The sequence below is a fragment of the Dasypus novemcinctus genome, chromosome 14, assembly GCF_030445035.2.
Source record: "Dasypus novemcinctus isolate mDasNov1 chromosome 14, mDasNov1.1.hap2, whole genome shotgun sequence".
In the NCBI taxonomy this organism is placed as follows: Eukaryota; Metazoa; Chordata; class Mammalia; order Cingulata; family Dasypodidae; genus Dasypus; species Dasypus novemcinctus.
Window position 1 is genome coordinate 83,213,011 of NC_080686.1, and position 23,685 is coordinate 83,236,695.

Genomic DNA, 23,685 nt, shown 5'->3' on the forward strand with positions numbered 1-23,685 from the left:
CACCCATTTGGGGCTGCTTCTGCCCCCAGCACCAAGTCTGCCAAAAAACCCAGAGCCAAGGAAACACTTTAAAAGGGCATGATTTCCTTGGTGGGAAAGGAAGATAAAAATACAGGGAGAAATTTATCAACTTATATTTCAGTGAGGTCTCCTGCTGTGTCCTTATGCCTACCCTAAGAAGTAGGTATTATTATCGCCATTTCACAGGTGAGAACATTTTCATTTAGATAACTGAGTTGCCCAAGATGAACGTTGAGTTTCAAATTCCAGCTCTTAACTCTGCCTAATAAGGTCTGTCTCCTTGTTTCCCCCCTTAAACGCTTCAATGTTCTTTCTCTGTTCCAGGTTTTCTCACTATATACTTTCCAAGGGCAATGTCACCCACACATTTGATATTAACCACCAAAGCTATTTCCTTAGTGCAGGTCTACTTCAGTTGCCATCTGACCATCTTCACCAGGATAACTGTTCACAATTCAAATTCAGCTCCTCCAAAACTTAACTTATCTTCTCCTTGCACCCTATCATCCTTCTACCCGTTCCTGTTCCTAGAATTCTAGGTTAATGGCCCCAACATCTCCCCACTGTCCAAATTATCCTTGATTCCTCTCTATCTATTGAACTTATTATTTAACTTTCAAACTTTTCTCTTCTCTCCATTTTCAAAGCTATAAAGACTGTTTGGAACTTCATCATTGCCTCCAGTGATAGGAAGGTTTTTAATGACTGTCTACTCAAATTATACTCTGCATTAAAGGCTGAATGGGTCTTCTAAGTCACAAACCTGATTATATCAGTCTCCAGCATTAAAGCACTATCAGGATGAAGAAATTCTTTTAGCAAGTTCCTTTATTATTTGAACTCAACCTTACCAGTCATACTTTTGGCCCTAACATCCCAATTCCAAAGCCAGCATGAGCATTCTATGAAATTAATTCCCATTCCCTGAGCATATTGTAATCTCTCAGAGCAACAACTTTTTCAAGTGTTAGCTAGAGCTGGTTCCTTTAATTTTCTCCTTGAAAAAGGTTTACTAATCTTTTGAATGGTTTACTGGCTTAAATGGCTCCACTTTCTAATACCTTTTCTGACCTGTTATCCCCCTCCTCCTTCCTGAAAGGCAGCTTAGCGTGTAGTAATAGCACGGCTGTCAATATCAGAGAAGAATTCAAATGCTTGAGCTTGGACTACTAATTTTGCATCACTGACTCAAACTTTTCTCACCTATAAAGTGGGGGTTTAATACGCACCTCAGGATTGTTGTGAGAAGTGAAAGAGATAACATATATAAGGTCACTGGCTCAGTGTCTGGTAAGTAGTAGTTGCCCAATAAGTGCTAATTTCCACATTCAGATAGAGTTATTTCTCCTTTCCATTTTCACTAAATGTATATTGCATTGTAAATATATTTTAACATATATGCATGACCCACTATACTGTTAGGTATTTAAGGTTAAATCCTTGGTTTCTATCTCAGCCTTACTCATTAAATGTTAAATGAATTCAATTTAGCAAAAGAAAATGTATCTATTACCAATTGCCTGTTCAGGGAAGTAGGGACTACAAAGATAAATAAATACAAAGACAAAGGGGACGCACAAGACAAATAAATCCTTGCCTTCAAAAATCAAGTAGGACATTTCCATTTTCAGTCAAGATTGAGTAACAGGGACTGGATTTTCTCTCCCACATGAAACAACTAAAATATGGATAAATATATAAAATTCTGACACTCAAGACCTTGAGTATTAGGCAACAAAGAACAGTGACCCTTGAGAGATGGGAAACAGAAGATAAAAGCCTCAATGTACTGCCTGGAATAAGTTTTCCAGCCACAACACAGAAAGGGGGAACCCAGGCAGAGCCCAAGAGTCTCTCAGAATTGAGGAGACAAAGTTAGGAGTCCAGAGATGATAAGGTAAGTAGATTTCATAAGAAAGACAAGAACTGCACAGAAAGAGAGTTCCAAAGAGCTGCACAGGGTCCCCAATGAGTATTCAGTTGAGTACTAAGCACATGAGGCCCTGTGTGAGGAAACTACCCAAAGCCAGGGAAAGAACCACCTGAAGGATTAGAGGAAACAGTGCTGAGAATGAACGCAGGGCTTGGAATAGTGTCTGTCCCCAATAGCCAGAATGCAAAACTTCATAGGTCCAGGGCATCATTTAAGGGTTAAGAACATCTTGTCTCAATAATGGGGATAAACTAGATTTAACATAGTTTTGGTCCCACCTAACACAACTCGAATACCACTTTACAAAGCTTTAAGGCAAACCCAAAACATTTGCTTTTCCAAGAAAACTTTTTCCAGAAATGTAACTGCATCACAGAAAAAAGCTCAAGAATATTTATAGCAATCGGCACCCAACAATGTAAAATTCACAAGATCGGGCATTCAAAAAAGAATTTCCAGACATGCAAATAAGAAGAAAAATACAACCCACAATGAAGAGAAAAATCAATCAACTGAAACTGATACAGATGTGACACAGATGATAAAATCTGTAGACAAGAAAATAAAATTATTATTGTGCTTTTTTCCATATGTTCATGAAGCCAGAGGAAAGATAGAGCATGTTAAGACTTGGAAGATATAAAAAAGATTCAAATTGAACTTTGATAGATGAAAACTACAAGTTTTGACATGAAAAAATAAACTAGTTGGGATTAACAGCAGATTCAACATAGCAGAAGAAAGACCAGTAAACCTGAAGAAATAGCATCAGAAACTATGAAATTTAATTCAGAAAGAAAAAGTCTTAAATGAACAGTGGCCAAATTGAAGAAAACAAATGTATGTGTAGTTTGAGTCCATGAAAAGTATCCAAAGCAATATTTAAGAAATAATGGCCAGAAATGTTCAATATTTGATGAAAATTATAAATCCAAGCACAAGAAACATGAAGAAAAATAAATCAAGGCACATCATAATTAAGTTAGTTAAAATCAATGATAAAGTAAAAATCTTAGAAGCAGCCAGAGAAAAAGGTAAAACAAAGATAAGAATAATAGCAAATTTCCTGACAGAAATTATGAAAACTGGAAGACAAAAGTGCAATACCTTTAAGTTACTAAAAGGAGAACTGTCAACCCAGAATTCTTTATCTATTAAGAAGATGTTTCAAAATCCAAAATGAAAGTCAGACTTTTCAGACATAAAAAAGCTGTCTAAGATTTGCTTGCCAGCATAACTGCACTACAAGAAATATTAAAGAAAGTTCTATGAGTAGAAGTAAATTAAAGATAAAATGATTTTTAAAATATTCACCATGCTAGCACTAATCAAAAGAAAGCTGGCTGGCACTGAATTATAGAAATCAGAAAAAGTAGATTTAAAATCAAGAATATTTCCAAAGATAAGGAGGACCATGACAATCCTAAATGTTTAGCACTTAATAACAGAGCTTCAAAATAGATGAAACAAAAATTGAGATATGTGCAAGTAGAAATTAACAAATCCAAAATTACAATCAAGGATTTCAACACCCCTCTTTCAATGATTGATAAAACAAGTAAGCAGAAATTCAGTAAATATATTATAAAATAATTTACATAATTGACATTTATAGAGCATTACAACCAAAAACAAAAGAAAACACATTTTTAAGTGGACATGGACCATTTATTTATCCATATAGACAATATTCAATATTGAGACCATAAAAAAAAAGTCTCTAAGAGTGTAAAAGCACTTAAATCATACAAAGTATGTTCTCTGAACCAAAAGGAATTAAATTAGAAATCAATAATAAAAAGCTACCTGGAAAATTCTAAAATATTTGAAATGAAATAGCACACTTCTAAGTAACCCATGAATAAAGTAGAACTCAAAAGGGAATTTAAAAGTACTTTGAGGGAAGCAGATGTGGCTCAGGTAATAAGGCCTCTGACTACCATAAGGGAGGACCCGAGTTCAATCCCTGGGGCCTCCTGGTGAAAAAGAAGAGAAAGTGTTTCTGTGCGGCAAGCCAGTGCCTACGTGGTAAGGCGAGTGCCCCCTGGTGAGCCAAGTGTCTGCTCAGTGAGCCGAGTGTCCGCACAAGTGTTCATGTGGTGAGCTGAGTGCCCGCATGGTGAGCCAGTGTCCATGCAGTGAGCCAGTGCCTACGCTGTGAGCCAAGCGTGTGTGTGAGCACCCATGTGGCGAGCTGAGTGCCTGCGTGGTAAGCCAGTGCCCACCTGGTGAGCCAGTGCCCATGCACAGCAAGCCGAGTGCCCACATGGTGAGCCAGTGCCCATGCAAGTGAGTCATGCAGCAAGATGATGATGCAACAAAAGAGAGACGAAAGGTAGAGTCAAGGTGAAGCTCAACAGAAACCAGGAACTGAGGTGGCACAGGTGACAGGGAACCTCTCTCCACATCAGAGATCCCCAGGATTGAATCCTGGTGAATCCTAAAGGAGAAAAAACAAGAAGAGAAAACAAAAAGAGAAATAGATACAGAAGATAACACAGCAAATGGACACAGACAGCAAAAACAGCAGGGCCGGGGTGGGGAGGGGTAGGAAAAAAAGAATATATAAAAAAAATTTTAAAGTACTTTGAACAGAAAGAAAACAGAAACAAAAATTCAAATTTTGTGGGAGGCAGCCAGTAGAGGGAAATTTATAGCACTTAAATGAGTTTATATTAGAAGAGAACATCTCAAATAATGACTTCATGCTCCACCTTAGGAAAATAGATAAATAAAAGTAAATTATACCCAAAATAAGCAGATGTAAGGAAACAATGGATATAATTTTGTGGAAATTAATGAAATAGAAAATAAAAAACAATAAATGAAACCAAAATCTGTCTCTTAAGATCAGATATTGATCTTAAATCAAGATTGACAAACCTCTAGCCAGATTAACCAAGGAAAAAGTGTAAAGGAAACGCAAATTATCATTATCAGGAATAAAAGAGGTGACATCATCATAGATTTTAAATATATTAAAAGGATAATATGGGAATAAATATTATGTTTTCACTGATGAATACTAGCATATATATAAGGAAGAAGTAATAACAACTCTTCAGAAACTCTTCCACAATAATGAAAAGGGAATACTTACCAGTTCATCCTATAAAGCTAGCATTACTCTGATACCAAAATCAAAGATATTACAATAAAAGAAAACTACAGACCAATATCCCTCATGAACAAAGATGCAAAATATTTCAAAAATTTTATCAAATCAAACCTAAGCATAAATGAAAAAGGATAATTTCCCTGACCAAGTGGGAGTAATTCCAGGAATTCGAGGTTGATTTAATATTCAAAAAACCATGACACACAATATATACAGATTAAAAATGAAAAAAAATTATGACCATCTTAATAGAAGTAAAAAAAAAGTATTTGAAAAACAGTACCATCCAATTCTGATTTTAAAAAAACAAAACTCTTAGAAAACTAGGAAGAGGAGAGAACATCCTCGACATGATAAAGGGCATCTGGAAAAAAGCTACAGTTAACATCATACTTAATGGTAAAACATTGAATGTTTTCTCCCCTAAATTATGAATAAGGTAAGGATGTTTGCTTTCACCATTTTTATTCAATATTGTGCTACAGGTTCTAGCCAGTGCAATAAGGCAGGAGAACAAAATAAAAATTATCCAGATTGTATAGTTAACAGTAAAATTGTCCTTATTCATAGATAACATGATCAACTGTATAGAAAATCATGTGGAATACACAACAAAGTCACTAAAACAAATAAGTGAGTTAAGCAAGTTGTGCAACACAGAATGAGATACAAAAATTAATATTTCTATTGTTTAGCAACAGACAACTAGAAATTGAAATTTTAAAAACTAATGTCATTTGCAATAGCATAAAAAAACATGTAATATTGAGGAATAAATTTAATAAAATGTGAAAGACTTGTGCACTGAAAACTACACACTTTTGCAGAAAGAATTTAAAGACCTAAATAAATGGAGAGATATACCTTGTTCATGGGTCCAAAATCTCAGTCCAACTTAAGATGTCAATTATACCAAAAAAGATTTACAGATTCAACAAAATCTCAGCAGTCATTTTTGTAAAAATTCATAAACTGATTATAAATTCATATATAAAGGACTTAGATGAGACAGAATTACTTTAAAAAGAGCAAAGTCAGTTGGAGGGCTATCTGCACAACTGATTTATGACAAAGATGGAAAAAACAATGCAGTGGAAAAAGAATGACTTCTTAGGGAAATGGGTGTGGCTCAACCAATTGGGCTCCTGTCTGCCATATAGGAGGTCCAGGGTTCGATGCCCAGGGCCTCCTGGTGAGAGCAAGCTAGCCCACGTGGAGTGCTGACCCATGCTGGAATTCTACCCCACAGGAATGCCCCCCTGCGAGGGAATGCTGCACAGTACGGGAAAGCCGCCTTATGTACAAGTGCTGGCCAATGCTGAGAGCTGGCACAGGAAGATAACACAACAAGAGACACAGAGAAGAGAAAATAAGATAAGACGTAGCAGAACAGGGAGTTGAGGTGGCACAAGAGAATAATTGCCTCTCTCCTACTCCAGAAGGTCCAGGATCAATTTCCTGAACAACCTAATGAGAATATAAGCAGACCCAGAAGAACACACAGTGAATGGACTCAGAGAACAGACAATGCGGGGACTGGGGAGGAGAGGGGAAGAAATGAATAAAATAAATCTTTAAAAAAAAATGAATGGCTTTTTAAAAAATATGGTGCTAGAAAAAAAAAGATATACATATACCCAAAAAAAAGAGCCCAGATTGATATTTTAGGCCAAATTTTAAAAATTAACATAAAATGAATCCTAGACCTAAAATGAAACTAAAACTATAAATTTTTAAAAATAAAACAAAAGGAGAAAAGTTTTGTGACTTTGGATTAGGCAGATTTCTTAGATTCAATATCCATATATAGTCTATGAAAGAACAAATTTATAAATGGGATTTCATCAAAATTTTAAAATCCCAATCTTCCAAAAGCACTGTTAGGAGCATGAAAAGGCAAGCCTCAGACTAGGAGGAAATCTTTACAAAGCATGTATGTGATAAAGGATTTGAATCAAAATATGTAAAGATGTTTCAAAACTCAACAATAAGAAAGCAAACAACCCAATTCAAAAATGGGCAAAAGATTTAGACACTTCACAAACAAGTTGTATGGATGGCAAACAATCACATGTAAAGGTGCTCAACATCAGAAGTCATTAGGGAAATGAGTATTAAAACCACCATGGGGTACCACTACTCATCTATCACAATGGCTAAAATTACCAAGGCTTACAATAGCCAGGGTTGGCAAGGATGTAGAGGAACTGGAAGAATTCAGTATATAAAATTCTAGAAACTGCAAACTAACTTATAGTGACAGAAAGCAGACCAATGGTTGCTTGTGGATGGGGGAAGTAGAGTGGGAGGAAGGAATTCCTAAGGGGCATGAGGAAACTTTTGGATGTATTGAATATGTACACTCTGTTGGTCATGGTGATGGTTTCATGGATATATATATATGTGTCAAAACTTATCAAATTGTATACTTTAACTATGTGCTGTTTATTTGTATGTCAGTTGCACCCCATAAAAAAAAGAAGCCAGATTCATTTTTCCACATTTACATTCCTGCCAGAACTACATGTCTCTGTCAAGAGGAGTCAAGGGTATGCACTTCCTAGAAATTAGCCTAGTCAGGAACCACCGCCACCATTGGGCCTCCAGCAGTGATCTATTTAACCCAGCCTACAAACACAAACATGAAAATCTTCCTTACTATCCTACTTGACCCTTCTTCTCAAAGCTATGGGAGAATTTCCACTGTTTTTACCACTTCCCACCCACAATGCAGCCCAGTCCAGATTCAGCAGAGAGAAAGACCGGGAGAGAGAGAGAACAAAGTAAGAATACAAGCAGGAGCAACTTCCCCTGCCTACTAAGTCTAACCACTCTAAGGAATAAGAGGCAGGGAAGGCCGGGTATTGTGCTCTGGGGCTGAGTTATGCAAACCCAGTTGGCAGCAAACACTGTTTTTGTTTAGAGAGAAAAAAGATCAACTCTCCTAAGAACAATTGAGAATGTTTTTGCCCTCATGAAACTATGTGGCTGCTTTCCTGGTTTACCCCAGTATGACGAGCTCATTTTAGAGAGTCAGGTTATAAATCCGTCCACTAGAACAGGACCACCATGCTAGCAAGTGGTTTGCAACTTGCTCCATGAAAGCAAGAATGGACCAAGGTCTTAATATAAAAAAAAAATAAACACCTCAACTTAAAACAGTCTTCCAGACCTCATTTTAATGGACTCCCTGTCCATTCAGGGACTTTCAAAATAACCCCACAATTAATGACGAGTTTATCGGCAAAGCCACTCACTTGAAGTACACAGTGGTTGATGTTCTCTGGATATAGAGTTTATTTATGAGAAAAAAAGACTTGGCCTAAGGTTAAAAATAGAGCAACAGTACTCAAATAAACTTGCAACTGCTCTCCCCAGAAACCTTGGGTATAACCTATTTTAAGAAGAGTTCAATCTGAGGTGAAGCAGAAATTTAGCTGAGCAAGGAGCTCGGAAATTTAAAAAAAAATAGTATTCACCCTTCGCCCTTATAATGCCACTGTTGGGAGACAAATTATAGTACCTATTAGGTAGAGCCTCTTTTATACATTGAATTATATCAAAAGCATGCTATGTGATGATTGTATATTCATGTCAATATAAATCATTGCATTAAATTCTAAATCAGATCCTGCTTGAGGTTTTTCGATTATTTTCCATTGCACTTAGAATAGAAACCAAATGCCTCACTGTGGTCTATAAGGACCAGCCTGAGCTGGCCTCTGCTGACTTCACCACATGATCTGAGGCCACTGCGCTCCAGGTATGCTGGTTTTCTTTCAGACCTTCACACATCCGCCAGCTCTTTCCTACCCCCAGTCCTTGTTCCAACTGTCTCCATTCTTCTCAAGGCTAGCTTTTCTCATCCTTGGGTCCTGGCTAGCATCTCTACTGTCCTTCCATTTCCAACCCTTTATCTCTCTCTACTTCATGACCCTGTTTAATCCCTTCATATACCATACCACAACTAAAATATTTTTTTGGGGGTGGGGGGTTCTCTTCCATTCAAGGACAAGCTCCATGAGGTCAGGAACCATGTTAATCTTATTCACTGTTTTGTCCCCAGGGAAAAGTATACACACTGGCATATAGTAGATGCTCATTCTACTATCATTGTTGAATATTGAGTGAAAAATGAACTCTGTTCCAGTTCATTTTTACCCCTGCTGTCACTGAACTCTAAACCCATTCTTGTCTTCCTCCCTCTTCCATAAAATCTTTCCCATTCTTGTCTTCCTCCCTCTTCCATAAAATCTTCCATGCTCCCCATTTTTCATGTTTAGAGACAAAGGATACAAAATGACAAGGACATACCTAGACCATAAAGGGTGTTCAATAAATGCAGCTATCAGTATTACCATGATCATTTCTTCCAGTGAATTCCTACAGCTGTTTCCCAAATGTGTGCTCTTACCACCGTCACGATTTTCTCACCTCCTCTGTACCATCTGTTCTATTTTTTATATAATGTGCTGTTTGACACCTCTTTCTTCCTAAATCAATTTATTTTAATGGAAAATTTATAGAAATTAAAAATCCATTTCACTGACCATAAAAGGGAGTAAGCTGCAAAAATTAACATTATGGAAACAAACCATATGCTGGTTTTCTTTCTACTTTTTTTAAAATAGGGAGATTAACAAGTGTTAGACAAATGCCAGCACCAATGTGAGTCTTTCTCCATGATTCAATCAGAAGGACTAAAAAAATGTCAAGAATGATGTCATAATTCTGTGCTTCATTATTATTTAATGCCATAACTATATCCATCTGACACCACCCCACATACCATCAGACCCTTCCATCATACTGTATTACCAACTTCCCACTTGGTACATATTATTTTCTATGTTGATTGGTTAATTACTTTTTTAATGTCTATATCCCATTCCACAGCCCTAATTCTCTTCATATTCTCCAAGGTTCTTATGTAGATATCTGTAAAGAATATATGCTTAATATAGTCTCAGTTGAGTCTAATATCAAGAGTTTTGAACCAAGTCGATCAAAAGTCTATTCTTCCAAACTTCAGAATATTTTTTAAAGAAACAATTGGAGAGACATATTCAGGAGTACTTCTGTGCCCACTTTCTCCTTCCCCTCTTGATTTCCCATGGGTATGGACCTAAACCATTTCATTCAGGTCACTGTAGTTGAATATCATGGACGTCCCTTTGACTATGTGAACTACATCCAAGTTGGAAAAGAGCCTAGGTCCAGGAAATGTGCTCTTTACATGAATGAATACAGTTGAAACAAATGCTTTAATTTATAAGTGAAATAAAGGCCAAGCAAGACAAGAAAAAAAAAAACTGAACCGGTATTTATTATATTTAAGATTGGTCTATAAAGCTTAAATATGTCTCTCATAGTTAACAATAAATGAATGTGGCTTTACAAAAATCAGTATTTCAATACAGTACAGAACTAAATGTGGCAACTGTCCACTGAAAAATTAGTATTTCCTCAATGCAAATATCAAATCTGCAGCATCATTTAGAAGCTTTCACTAAAAATGCAAGCTGCAGTGCTTATTATAAGCTCTACTCAAAACTCAAGACTATCTAAATCAAGCATTAGAGAAAAACAGTGGAGTCATTCAGGAGTAATATGTCAGATTTGGTAGAGGATTAAAATACTAACTTTTTTAATGTCTTGGTTTCAAATTAATAAATACAAAAGCAATATAAAAATATACACCAATTGATAAGACTGCACTGCAGATGATCAGAAAGTTAAATCTCACTTTCATATGTATGCAGGTAGGTCTTTAGTGACAGAATCTCTGAATAGCTGCGGCTGGTCTTTCGGAAGAAATCCAGACTAGTGAGAATTTCAATGTCCCGCACCCGAGCTGTGTGCATTTTTAAGAGTTCTTCTACCCATTTCGACTCATCTTCTGAACTCTGCAATAGAAAGAGAACACATTCAGAGTCAGAATTTTCCAAAGGAATTTCTCCAAAAAGTCAGTCTGCTCCAAGTCCACAGATGACCTCGATGTGCTCCTGCACAAGGGTTGATCAATACGTTTTATTCCCCTGTGGCCTCTCTGACACTCAACCGCATTCCAGTTGGTATTGCACCACAAATACCTGCCTTTGGCTGTAAACATTTCCAACAGCAATTAGCTGTGCCAAATAAACGAGCCATGTGGTGTGACAGGGCATTTGACTCAATAGATTCTCAGAACATAAATCAAAATTAGGAAAACCAAAGGCCCTGGAGAATTCAGTAAGTAATTTCTTTGCCCAGCTTTCAAATAGTAATGTTGCAGCATGGAGCCCAAGTATTTTTGAATGTTCTTCTGCTTCTACCCAATACACAAAATCATGTGTGCATTACTCGTCTTTTCAAAGAACCCACTGCGTCAACTGCATATCTGTTTTACCAGAATTACTTGATATTTGAACGGTGAGTTGGACCAGAAGTAGTTCAGGGCCAAGGTGGAATTGTGGCTCTTCAGCTTCCTGGGTATGAGACCTTGGCCAAGCTACTCGACTTCTCTAGGCTCCAGTTTCTTCATCAGAACATAAGGATAATAATGCTTACTTCAGGAACAGAGATTAAATGGAAGGATGGTAGGAAGAAAGAGAGGAAAGAAGGGGAAAACAGTAAAGAACAGGAAAAAACAGCAAGGAAAGAGGGAAGGAAGGAACTCTCTTTCCATCTTAGCTGCTTGTTAAGAACTGCCTCAAGGGAAACGGACTTGGCCCAGTGGTTAGGGCGTCCATCTACCACATGGGAGGTTCGCGATTCAAACCCCGGGCCTCCTTGACCGTGTGGAGCTGGCCCATGCTTAGCGCTGATGCGCGCAAGGAGTGCCCTGCCACGCAGGAGTGTCCCCCGCCACGCGCAAGGAGTGCGCCCCGTAAGGAGAGCCGCCCAGCACGAAAGAAAGTGCAGCCTGCCCAGGAATGGCGCCCCCACACTTCTCGTGCCGCTGACAACAACAGAAGCGGACAAAAGAAACAAGACGCAGCAAACAGGCACAGAGAACAGACAACCGGGGGAGGTGGGGGGGAATTAAATAAATAAATCTTTAAAAAAAAAAAAAAGAACTGCCTCATTGGTACAAATTCCTGATGAAAGACTTGCAGATGTCTCACACTGAACAATTCATTTCATGACTAACTTGAAACTTAAAAGTAACTCAGGCAAAGCCATCCTTTGTATCTTAAAAAATCCTTCTTTCACTTTTGAGGGAAGTTGAGGGAACAAATGAGATCTGAGGGCCCTGTGAATTATGGGGAAATGCCTACATTCATTACTAGACATCAAGCAGGAGAGTTTTATAAAGAATTTCATCCTTAAATGCCTCCAGAATTGCAATTTGGCTCCCAACAGTCATTCTACAAGTTTAAGGGTAGATGCATGTCCCAGCACTTAGAACACTCAGACATGCTGTCACCCAACTCTTCACCACTAGTGGCCTCAGTGAACCCTGCAATGGGCTTTCTCGGAAAGCTCTAATCCACACAGACCTGGACAGGGAGCTACTGCAACTTGTGCCAGTACTAAATATGTACCAGGAGTGTGTTGGTTCAGGAAATTAATTCCTGGCCATTGTAGGCAAAATGAAGAAAGAGGAAGAAATCGCTTTACAGCCTGGGGAAGTAAAGATTTTAACCCTCTGTACCCCACCCTCCTATCCCAACCTAACCAAGATCTCACAATTCATAGGAGAGGACAAACCTAAATATAACTCTACCCCACAACGGTATTGACCAACCCTCAGGATGACCATATAATTAACGATGTAGGAGGTCTCTAAATGGGTCAGGACCCCCTCAGAGTAAGCACAGCAAGCATAGAGCTGTATTTTGGGAGAATTTTCATATTCATCTCATTTATTTGATATTTCAATGGCCAGTCCAATTATATCTTTGTAAATGCAGTCATTTGAGTGTGTGGATACAGGATGAAAAGTTTTTTCCTAATTTAAATGGTAGTCAGCTGGGATTGTAAGAATGTAGGAAAAATATCTGTCAATTTCATTTGAGGGGCATTCTCTGCTGTTTCTCATCTGGCCTCCCATTAGTCATTAGGATATACTGGTTGTGCTACATGCAAAGAAAATGTCTTTTGCCTTGACATTAGCTGAAAATCCACAGATGTGCTTGAGAAGACTCCAGTGTGAAATGCAAAACTCATAAAATTCAAATAAAAAATCATGTGCACGAAGGGAGAGAGTAAAGTAAAAATATTTTCAATAATTAACTTAGAACAGTAATGAAATTTAAGTACAATCCATAAATTTGCTTTTTGTCTTTCTTGCTGTGGACATTCAGTTCTCACCTAGCTTTTCTCCCTGACTTTTTCTCAAGATGGTTTGTGGATTCAAGCCCCAGCAGCATCAAGGTGAGCCTTATGAAAGGGCATATTTCTGTGAGGGGAGGGGATTCAATAAGAACCGCACTGACCATGAATTTATAAGAAATATCTCTAAACTCTGTGCAGCATCAGGAACCGGAAAGGAGAGGAATACTTTTGAGGATATCAGTGGATTTCACTTTCCAGATGAAAATTTTGGGGTGATCTTAGAATTGCCTTTGCCTTGAGTTTAGAGCAGTGGTTTTTAAACTCTGTCATCAACAAATTCCACTAATGACAGAGGAACTTGAACGTGTATCTCCCAAGAATCTGGTGTACCTTAAATTGCCTACTACAAGAATGAAATGTTTTTGTAGTCTCTGATATATCTTTCAAATGCACATCAAATTTGAATTTCACTCCACAATACAGTCGATTATTAATCATGGATTCCATATTTGCAAATTTCCCTGCTAGCTAAAATTTATTTGTAATCATGAAATAAAACTTTCAGAGATCTCAATGCCATTTGTCAGCACATGCAGAGCAGTGACATACTTGAATGGCCCAATGTGCACATTCCGAGCGAGGACTGTCTCAGCTCTCATGCTATAAACTAGCATTCTTTTTTGTAGTATATTTAGTGCCACATTTTCTCTCATTTTTGTGCTTTTATTATTAATTTTACTGTTGAAATAAGCCCCCAAGCATAGGGCTGAAGTGCTGTCTAGTGTTCCTAAGTGGAAAAATGCTGTTATGTGCCTTATGGAGAAAACACGTGTGTTAGAAACTTAGGCATAAGTTACAGTGCTATTGGCCACGAATTCAATGTTAATGAATCAGTTCATATTAAATAAGGTGTTTTTAAACTGAAATTCACATAAAACAAGGTTACGTATTGCACAGTTGACGAAAATGTGAGCAGAGCATTGCAGTAAGTTAACTATTTCCCCCAGAAGCAGTGGCTCTGTATTTGCTAATTCAGTGTTCACAGAGACTTTATAGAAAATAACTACTACAGATACCAAGAATCAACTGTGTAGGTGTTTAATGCAAACTTTTACCTCCCCACAATAAGTTTATTAGTAAAACTGAAGTATGAGGAAAGTATGTCATGATATACAGAAGTACCTCCTTCCCTGGTACACCATTAGCTACTCTTGGGGTTCAACAAGCAGGCTGAGAAGGCCACGGCATGAAGGTGAGGGCAGCTTGTCTCTCACTTGCGGTCCCCTTGCTTCTCCATCTCCCATCCAATTATTTACAAGATCCTATTGATCCTTTGGATATATTATTGCTGCTTCCCTTTCCCCTTTCTAAATTCCTAAGACCACCACCCCATTTCAAGTTCTGTTACCTCACTGTCATGGGTTTTGTCAAAGCCCTGTGAGTACCATGCTCAGCCTCCCAAAAGCAGAGCCTAAAATTAACCTTGGAGTGTGGGCTATTTCCTTATAGATACCTGGAGAGGTTATGTGATTTGTACCCAAGACTTATTCTGTCCAGGACCAGGGGCACACAGCATGTCCCCTGCTTGTTTTTGTTGTTGTTTTCATCATGCCATTCTGCCTCCCAGCCATTCTGTCACCAGGTTGGAATAAGTGAATTGGGAGTCAACAGTGCTCCTTGAGGACAGGGTAACTGTTACATATGTTCACATAACTAGTAGCTAAAGAAAACTTGATTTGTAAGGTATATATATATATTCCTCTGTGTGTGTCTTTTGAAAGTTTTTTATTATGGAAATTTTCAAACGTCCACAGAAGTAGAGGCTATTCTAATGAATTCCCACGAACCTAGCGTTAATAATTATCAAACTCTTGCTCCTTTCTACTTTTTTTCTTTTTTTACAAAGTATATATACCGTTTGCAAAACTAAAACCGAAATGCTTGGGCTCCTTTTTTTTTTCATTTGTTAAACTGCAGTCATAAATATAACACACCCTTTCTTAGAAAAATAAAGATATTAGAATACAAATTTCCTAAATGTTAAGTGAAGCTCTGTTTGGGTCCTTTCTTCTTTCTATTTTGTGGTATATTGCAAATGTTTTAAAAATAAGTATGTTCTAGTTTAATGATGGAGCATAAATTAAGAAACAAAGATGAAATAAGCAAGTAAATCCTAAAAGACTTTCTCTAAGACTCACGTTGCAGCTCTCCTCGTTGTCAGGACGGTGAGGAAGGATGAATGAGGAGACAGAGAGGGGACCATCACACTTGTCAGCAGGCTGAGTGAAATCCAGACAGCTGGTGATGATGCTGTAGAAGTGAGTTGGAACAGGAATAGAAGTGCCTTCCACATACCTGTAACCAAGAAAGTAAAATAAAATTACAATGGACGTGGAAACTATATTTTTAAAAGGCAATCAATGAGTATTGCCTAAATCACTATAACTAATTTCTCCTAAGTTGGGTCATCTCTCACTTTGAAGTGCTAGTCTGCCTCTGTATCTGTGAACATGTTTCCTCTGCCTGGTAATCCCTCCCCCTCAACCTGGCAGAGTGAGAAAGATATTCCAGGCAGAGAAATCCCCTTGAACTAAGACCTACAGAAATGGTGAGTAGATCAATGTAGCAGAAACATAAGGCTAAGAGACACAATAAAAGCCAAACCATGGAAGGTTAACCTCTGACTGTCAAGGGGTGGAGTTTGGACATTTTTGGTTGGCCTGTAACATTTCATTGAAGGTTTTTATCTAGGGAATGTCATTATTAGATCCACATTGCAGGAAGATAACTTTTACAGAATTGTATAAAATGGATTGGAGACAGGAGACACTGAAGTTAGGGGAATACCCTTTTCAAGCCACAGTAAGATCCTATAGAGAAAACTCATTTGCCAAAGGAAACAGTAAGGATGGGTGCTAATGACGAGCCTTTTCCAGTAGAGAGTATAGAAATTCACAATGCCTTGATGATTTTCTATTAATTATTTTTCCAAATATCTAAATTAAGATTGAGCTAATAGCTTAATTTGGGTGCAAAACTATAACAATGATCAGCACAAAAATAAATACAAAATTAAGATCAAACTTGTCATATGAATGACTGGAAAGCAAATAAGATGTTAACTTCTATTGTGCTAGTTATCTGTAGCAAATGATTAGCACTCTGTTCTTTCATTATTTGTGAATTACCATTAAACCCTCTCATATTTTGTGATGTTCTCTGATTGTTTCATGCATGTATAAAATTAAACAAAGTCATATTTTGAGTTTGATGTGTTTGTATTTTCTTGCCTTCTCCTTCAGACCATGAGTTCTTTGTGAGTACAGACTATATCCTACCTTCCATATCCTCAACAGCATGAAGGATAAGAATAGAGACACAGCAGATGCTACACACTGGTTGACTAATGAATTTACCAAACATCCATATGCAATTTCCTATTGAGATGTACTGCCTCAAAGTATCTAAGAGTTTCCCAAAGTCCCTCCCTATTCTCCCCCCAAAAATGGGGATAAGTGGGAATTGTCATCTTCCCCCTGAAGAGTTGAAGAACAAATGACTTCAAATTTTTAAACTCTTTTAATGCATATTTTTTTCACAGAATGGAAAAATGATTCAGTTACCACAAAACTTAATTCCATCCCAACCACCAATGGTGTGTTTGAATCAAATGCCCAAAAGAATGAGGACTCACAAGGAGATTCACAGAACAAAAATGTATAGGATAACAGCTCTTCTTTAGCATATGAATATTTGAGAAATAACCTTGAATGAAATCTTGACAGTTGAAAACACACTGAGTGGGAATGAAAAACTTACTGTCTGATTTTGTCCTGAGTGTCATGCAAGCCATCGTAGTCATAGTCAAAAATTGGCCCACTTATCACATTAACTCCGTTTCTTTCCAAAGCATATTTCTTCACTAATACCCTTTGGAAATAATTCCAGATTCCTGTGCAGAGACAAAATCAATTTTTCATGAACAAAACTCCATTCGTTAGCCAAATCATCTCTAGGATATGTTCTGCAAGCCACATGCCACAAGCCAAGATAGGGAAGAGCTACTATGATTCAGGAGAAAAAGCTATCTAAAACTATCCATGTGTGTGTCATTTATGAGCCAGCAAATGGAAAGATAGAAAGATATGAGGTAGTGGAGAAGTGGGGGTTTAACATAGTCCAGAAAATCAGGGAAGGATTCCCAGATACAGTGGTTACTGAACTAAGATTTGAGGTATGAGTAACTGTACCCTAGGCAAAGAGGTGCAGACAGAATATTCCAGGCAGAAGGGACAGTATGTGCAAAACAGGAAATATGGTGCTTCTGAGAATTTTTTAAAATTCTTTTAAAAAGTCGTGGATCTACCTTCTCTTCCTTTGTGATCTTATCCATATGCTAGTTCCCAAGTCTATGTGTCGAGCTGTGACCTTTCCACAGAGCTCCAGACATATTATTTAACCACTCAGGCCATAATCTACTTGGCTATCTGATAGCCATATCAAACAAAATTATCCAAACAGAATTCTTGATTTTCTTCCCAATGCTGCTCCAACCCAAGGCTTCTCCATCACAGATGATTACACTCACTTTCACTCTGATGTTTCAGCCAAAATCCTAGAAGTCAACTGTGACTTCTCTCCTGACCTCATAACTAAGTGAATAAGTGCTGTCTGTGCTTCCTCCAAAATGCATCCCAGTCATCACAAATATGACTTCTCACCATTTTCACTGCTTCCATTTTTGTCTAACTTACCATTCTCTCTTCATCAAACTTCCACAAATGCTACTTCCTAGGCTCTGTGTGAGAAACTCTTCCTTCCCTTTAGCCCATTCTTCATACACTAGCCAGATGGATCCTTTTTATGTCATAATCAGATCATATCACATTCCCCTGGACACGCCCATTTCTAACACTCCAACATTACAATCTTGTAATTAGAATAAAATCTCAACTCACCATCATGGCTACTGTCTACCTCCATGACTTTACTTCCTATTTACTTCTCCCTCACACATTATACTCCAGCTAAAAGGCTTTCTTCCTGTCCCTCAACTTTGCCAAACCTGTTCCACCACAGACTTTTGTATTGCTCTTCCTTTTGCCTGGAAAACTCATTCCTTGATCTGTATGTGCTTGATTTCTCCTCATTATTCTCTTCTTAGCTTAACTGTTGCCTCTTCAGAGCCTATTTCTTTGTCCACCCTAATTATAACTTATATTATGGGCAATCAGAGGGGCATGAGAATGGAAAAAGGAAAAGAAAGGCAAGAGAAGGGAAACAGAACAGGGCAGCAAGGCAAACAAGGAGATGGTTCTGAAATGGTAAGTTCAACTCATCACATTCTATGCTACATGGGGGATGTGAGTTTTAGGTTGTTATCATTTCTGACCTCTACTTATTAAAAAGTACTTGGCCATTTTTCTCACAGTCTTTCAAATGCTCTTTGCACCTTCAGGTACCCTACTCTGAATGAGAATGGCAGAGCAGCCCATGAGAGCCAACACACCTTAGATAATCATTTTCAGTGAAGAAAGGAGGATAGTGGGAGAAAAAGTTCAAATGTTAAATTGAGCATAAAAAATGGAAAGACTGAGAAGGAAAGAAATAACAATGTGAACAGTCAAAAGGCCAAACCCCCAGAAATGTGACGTAAAAAAACCATTTCCCTGGTGAAGAACAACAAGCCCTCTGTGGAAGGCCTTTTGCTCCGCCAGACTCAGGGTGGTGACTTTATTACTGCTTGGTCAAAAACACATCTATGAAGGATAGAGAAGTCCAGTAAACCCTGGTTTGTGAATTAAATGAAGCTGTATTCCATGTAATATGGTGATCATTGTATCTACATGGATTTCTGAAATGTTCCTCAATTGGCTCTGAGAACAAAATAAGAAGCCTCCTTTTAAGAAGCATAATTTAAATTTTTACTCATAAGCAATGGATTCTAACTTTGAAAAAAAGATTCAATTATTAACTAGGTCATCAAATAAATATTATTTCTCTAAAAACATGTGGGCCCTCTCACCACTGTCAAGTTGGGGAGGCCTGCCACTGTAGGTGACTCTTTACAATCACTGGTCTCTATTTTGAGATTTTATATCAGCCCTGAAAGCCGTATAATATGGCCCAATCCTTCTTTACTGAGCAGAGTTGGGTAGACCTATTTCCTTTTCCTATTTTTCCCAATAGCATATGGTTCTGCTCATGATAAAAGAATGGAGGTAAAAGCTATTCCAAAATGTATCTTTGAATATATGGATGGATGAAAGGATTGATGGTGAATGGGTGAATGAACTCTGACATCAGAAAATTTAAAAATGAATTGTTTTGGCTATTGGACAATTACACCACAAATCTTTATAAACCTTAGCAGCCATTCAATCAAACATCTGAGTTTTACAAATGAGAGGTTAAATAGCAGATACAATTATCACGATATTACATAATCACAGAGTGAATGGTCCCACATTAGGGCGAGGACTCGTTATGCCTATGACATTCACAGTACCACTATCATTCACAAATATTTATGTCACATACAAAGAAATTACACGTCTTCAGAGAAACAAAAACTGTAATTTCAGCCCTAAAACCATCTGAATTCAACACTCTGATGATATGGAAGACCCTTTAGGCTCTTGCTAGGTTTCAAGATCAATATCCAGAATATATCATCGCCAAGGAAAGAGATGCTGGTGGTATTTACTATAATGTGTGAAGTATAAATAGAAATATTGTTAAATATTAATTGACTTCCAAAATACATAGAAGACCCTTTTTGGCCACCAAAATAATGAGTATAGAAATAGAAAGAACATCAAATTAGAAGGAAAACACAAACTTGTCTACCATTTATGACCTGTTTAATCTCTTGGGATTTCAATTTCTTAATTAGAAACAATGGGTAAACTACCTGTCTGCCCCACTCAGAGATTCATAGTTTGGATCAACAACAGAGAATTTACATGAAAGGTCCTCAAAAACTGTAAAGGCTAAACACATGAAAGGTACTATAAAAATTAATATAGAAGAAGAAAAGGTAAGTGGTAAATTTTCATAAATAAGTGTTTATTAGGTAAATAATGGACTTACGTTTGAAAGCAGGATACATTGGAACCATGTTGGTTATAAGGAATGCATCATATTTAGCTTCTGGTGAAGAGCTCAAATCTAAACATTAGGAAAACAAATAGTGAACATCGTATACCAAAATCTATACCAATTAACAAGCAATTGTCCAAAATGGTCCAAACAATATGAAGTGAATGAATCTCCTCTCTTATTGCTACTCATTATACCCCTTAACAGCATTTTCTACTCTTCCCTCCTCCCTCACTCTCTTTTCTTCACTCAATAGCTCTCTCAAAAAAAAAAAAAAAAAAAAAAAAAAAAAACCTTTTTGCAATGCCTTTTTTTCCTGTCTAGTTCTGGAGTTAACAAAGTATTCTGTAAAAGAATTCACTGCCTCCAGTAGAGCAATTTAGAGTTTAAAATGGTCATTAAGGTAGTGCAAGATAAGTAAAGGTCTTTGCCTATTTCTGAGTGATCACCTCTATAGAATTATTTAAAGAACTAATATCTTAATGATTCATTATTTCACTTTCAGATTCTCATTAATGATGTCAGCTGGGACATCGAAGTTTCCCTCACACTTCAGAACTGCCCTGGAGAACAGGGTTTTTTTGTTGTTGTTGTTGTTGTTTTTTCATTTTTTAAAAAATATCACATTCAAAAAATATGAAGTCCCATTCAACCCCACCGCCCCCACCCCTCACTCCCCCCACAGCAACACTCTCTCCCATCATCATGACACATCCATTGCATTGGGTAAGTACATCTCTGGGCATCACTGCACCTCATAGTTAATGGTCCACATCATAGCCCACACTCTCCCACGTTCCATCCAGTAGGCCCTGGGGGGATCTACAATGTCCCGTAATTGCCCGTGAAGCACCACCCAGGACATCTCCAAATCCCGAAAACGCCTCCACATCTCATCTCTTCCTCCCATTCCCCAAACCCAGCAGCCACCATGGCCACCCTTCCCAGACCAATGCCACATTTTCTCTGTGGACACTGGATTGGTTGTGTCCATTGCACATCTATGTCAAGAGGAGAACAGGGTTTTTGAAAGCTGGTCTCTTTTGGCCAATTTTGGAAAGATTCCCCAGAAGTTCAGGTCTATAACCTCTTGAATCCCTCTCCTGAAGAAATTCTGAGCCACTGAAATCCCAACCCCCAAGTTTCACACTCCAGGCTCCACAAAAATAGCATCCCCCCAGAGTCGTCAGACCCTTATACTCTATAACTTACAAGGAGGAAAGAGGAATCCATAGGACATCTGTTTGTCATTTTTATACGCCAAACAGCTCTGACTGAGAAGTGGAGAGACACGGACATCAGGTCGGACGCAAGAGGTCAGGTGTTCAGGAATCCCAGAGACCTCGGTCTGTGTGGGGAGGTAAAGATGTTCAGTAGCAGCAGCAGAGGCAAGGCCAAACCAGTAGGGAAATACTAATGTTCTGCTGCGCTTTATGAATGGTCCAAATCAAAACCCTCTAGCTTTTAGTAAGCTCACATCTGACTCCTTAAAAAAAAAGTTCTCAGTGAATACTCTTAAGGAATAATATAGGCAATTCCCCTATAAAAAGAAAAACTCTGTGCATGTGTGTGTGTGTGTGTACACTCAGATGTTTGCATGTGATCACAAAGTATAAATCAGCAAAAAGCTCAGTTTTTGGCAGTAGAAATATTCTCTTCATTTGTACTCAGAAATTTAAAATGTGCCAAGTACCAAATAATTTTTCAAATTCCCATTACAACCTATCTCTCTCATTTTCACCAAAACCAAAACCCCAACATAAAGCCTTTACTTAAAAGCAAATAAACAAATGTTGAGGACTTAGGCAACTATTGGATAGTGACTGAAGCAGAGTAAAAGAAACTAAAGGAATTAGCAGGCTTCCTTCAGTATTAGATGTATGACCATGGAGTTATTGGAACATTGAATAAAGTCAAGTTCAAAGTATCTTATAATAGATCCAGCACAGGATTTCTTTTGTCAGGAAAAATTAAATTTTTCCTAAGAAAAATTATATTAGTCAAGTAACCATTGTGTTAATGCAAGAAATATAATGAAATGAAGATTAAACCCCATTTTCTCAATGACCTGTTTGGAAACAGTGTATGATGTCCAGAGTGGCATTAGGAATACTTCACTATAACCACTTTCAAAATCAGTATGATACAAGATATCATATCTAGTTCGATAAAGCACTGCAGGTCGTCCATAGAGAAGGTGTCTCTCTAGGAAAGAAAAAATAAACTTCATTAAATACATATTAAACTTTACCTCAAATGTTAAAGCAATATTATAATTGCAAATAAATATTGGAAGAGAGACGAGTTGTCCAAATTTTGCTTGCTTTCATCTTCCCCTTAATCAAATCAGTTACCCTGCCCCTGTTGTGATTTATCTGATTGCCTAAGCATGGGTCAAGTTTAGAGTTATCAAAACTATAACATACAGGTCATATTTATGTTGATGCTTTTTAGTTGTAAAGACTTTAGAATATGTAGAAGGAAACATTATAAGTAAATTTTGAGATGATTCAGCTGAAAAGACAGTCAATAGTATTAAGTTTTTGTAGAATTAATTTATACGATCCCTGAAGAGGCTCATTAAATTAACCAATGATTTAATTAAGAGGGAGGCTTTCTTTGATCATTATTTGCAAACTGCAACTCAAATATGCATTATTTGAGCACAATAAGTGAGAGTAATAAGCATTTTAAGTAAGCAGCTTCGCCACCTGGCAGAAAATCCCTTACGTAACAATTTAAAGGAACATGTATAGAGAAAATAAGTGGGCATTGAAGAAGGGGCCTTTAAATACTCATGCAGGAAGGTCATCAGTTACTGAAGAACTCAGCTGAGATCCAGGATTCAGATCCCCAAGGGAAAGTCCTCTTCTTAGGAAGAAAGATCTGAGACTTTACTCTTTGAGGAGGAAGAGATGTGAACTTAGTATGCAAATCTTCAGTCCATACCCAAAATAAATGCCTGGGGCTTGCTCTGCTCATTTTGGATAGGTTAAAGTCAGAACTGTCATAGATTCTTGGAAACTGGGGTTCGGAATATCAAAATATTTAGAGATTAAGGCTTAGGCAAGTCACAGTTTCCTAAGTGATAATCTAAATATTTTTAACTTTTTATTTTAATTAGGGAAAGGCAGTTCTGGCAATAACTTATTAAATTATGTATACATGTTGTTTTAATTAAAGTGTTACCATTCTATGCAAGTAATCGAGAAAACGCTTTTGTGGCATATTTTGGAAGACCCTCCCAAGTAGA

At 37.6% G+C, this 23,685-nt stretch overlaps 1 protein-coding gene across 11 annotated transcripts in view; it reads right to left on the reverse strand.

The window, feature by feature from the left end:
- Positions 1–10,376: 10,376 nt before the first annotated feature.
- The window catches only part of ENPP2 (ectonucleotide pyrophosphatase/phosphodiesterase 2), a 107,478-nt gene continuing 94,169 nt past the window's right edge, over positions 10,377–23,685 (reverse strand). For all 11 annotated transcript variants that reach the window (XM_058275958.2, XM_012520534.4, XM_012520533.4 and 8 more), the window contains 6 exons: positions 22,501–22,637; positions 21,645–21,780; positions 20,424–20,501; positions 17,151–17,283; positions 15,530–15,686; positions 10,377–10,978 (listed from right to left, as the gene is read on the reverse strand). In XM_058275958.2, the coding sequence (XP_058131941.1) occupies positions 10,808–10,978; positions 15,530–15,686; positions 17,151–17,283; positions 20,424–20,501; positions 21,645–21,780; positions 22,501–22,637 (812 nt within the window). In that variant the 3' untranslated portion in view covers positions 10,377–10,807. The remainder of the gene's footprint in view (positions 10,979–15,529; positions 15,687–17,150; positions 17,284–20,423; positions 20,502–21,644; positions 21,781–22,500; positions 22,638–23,685) is intronic.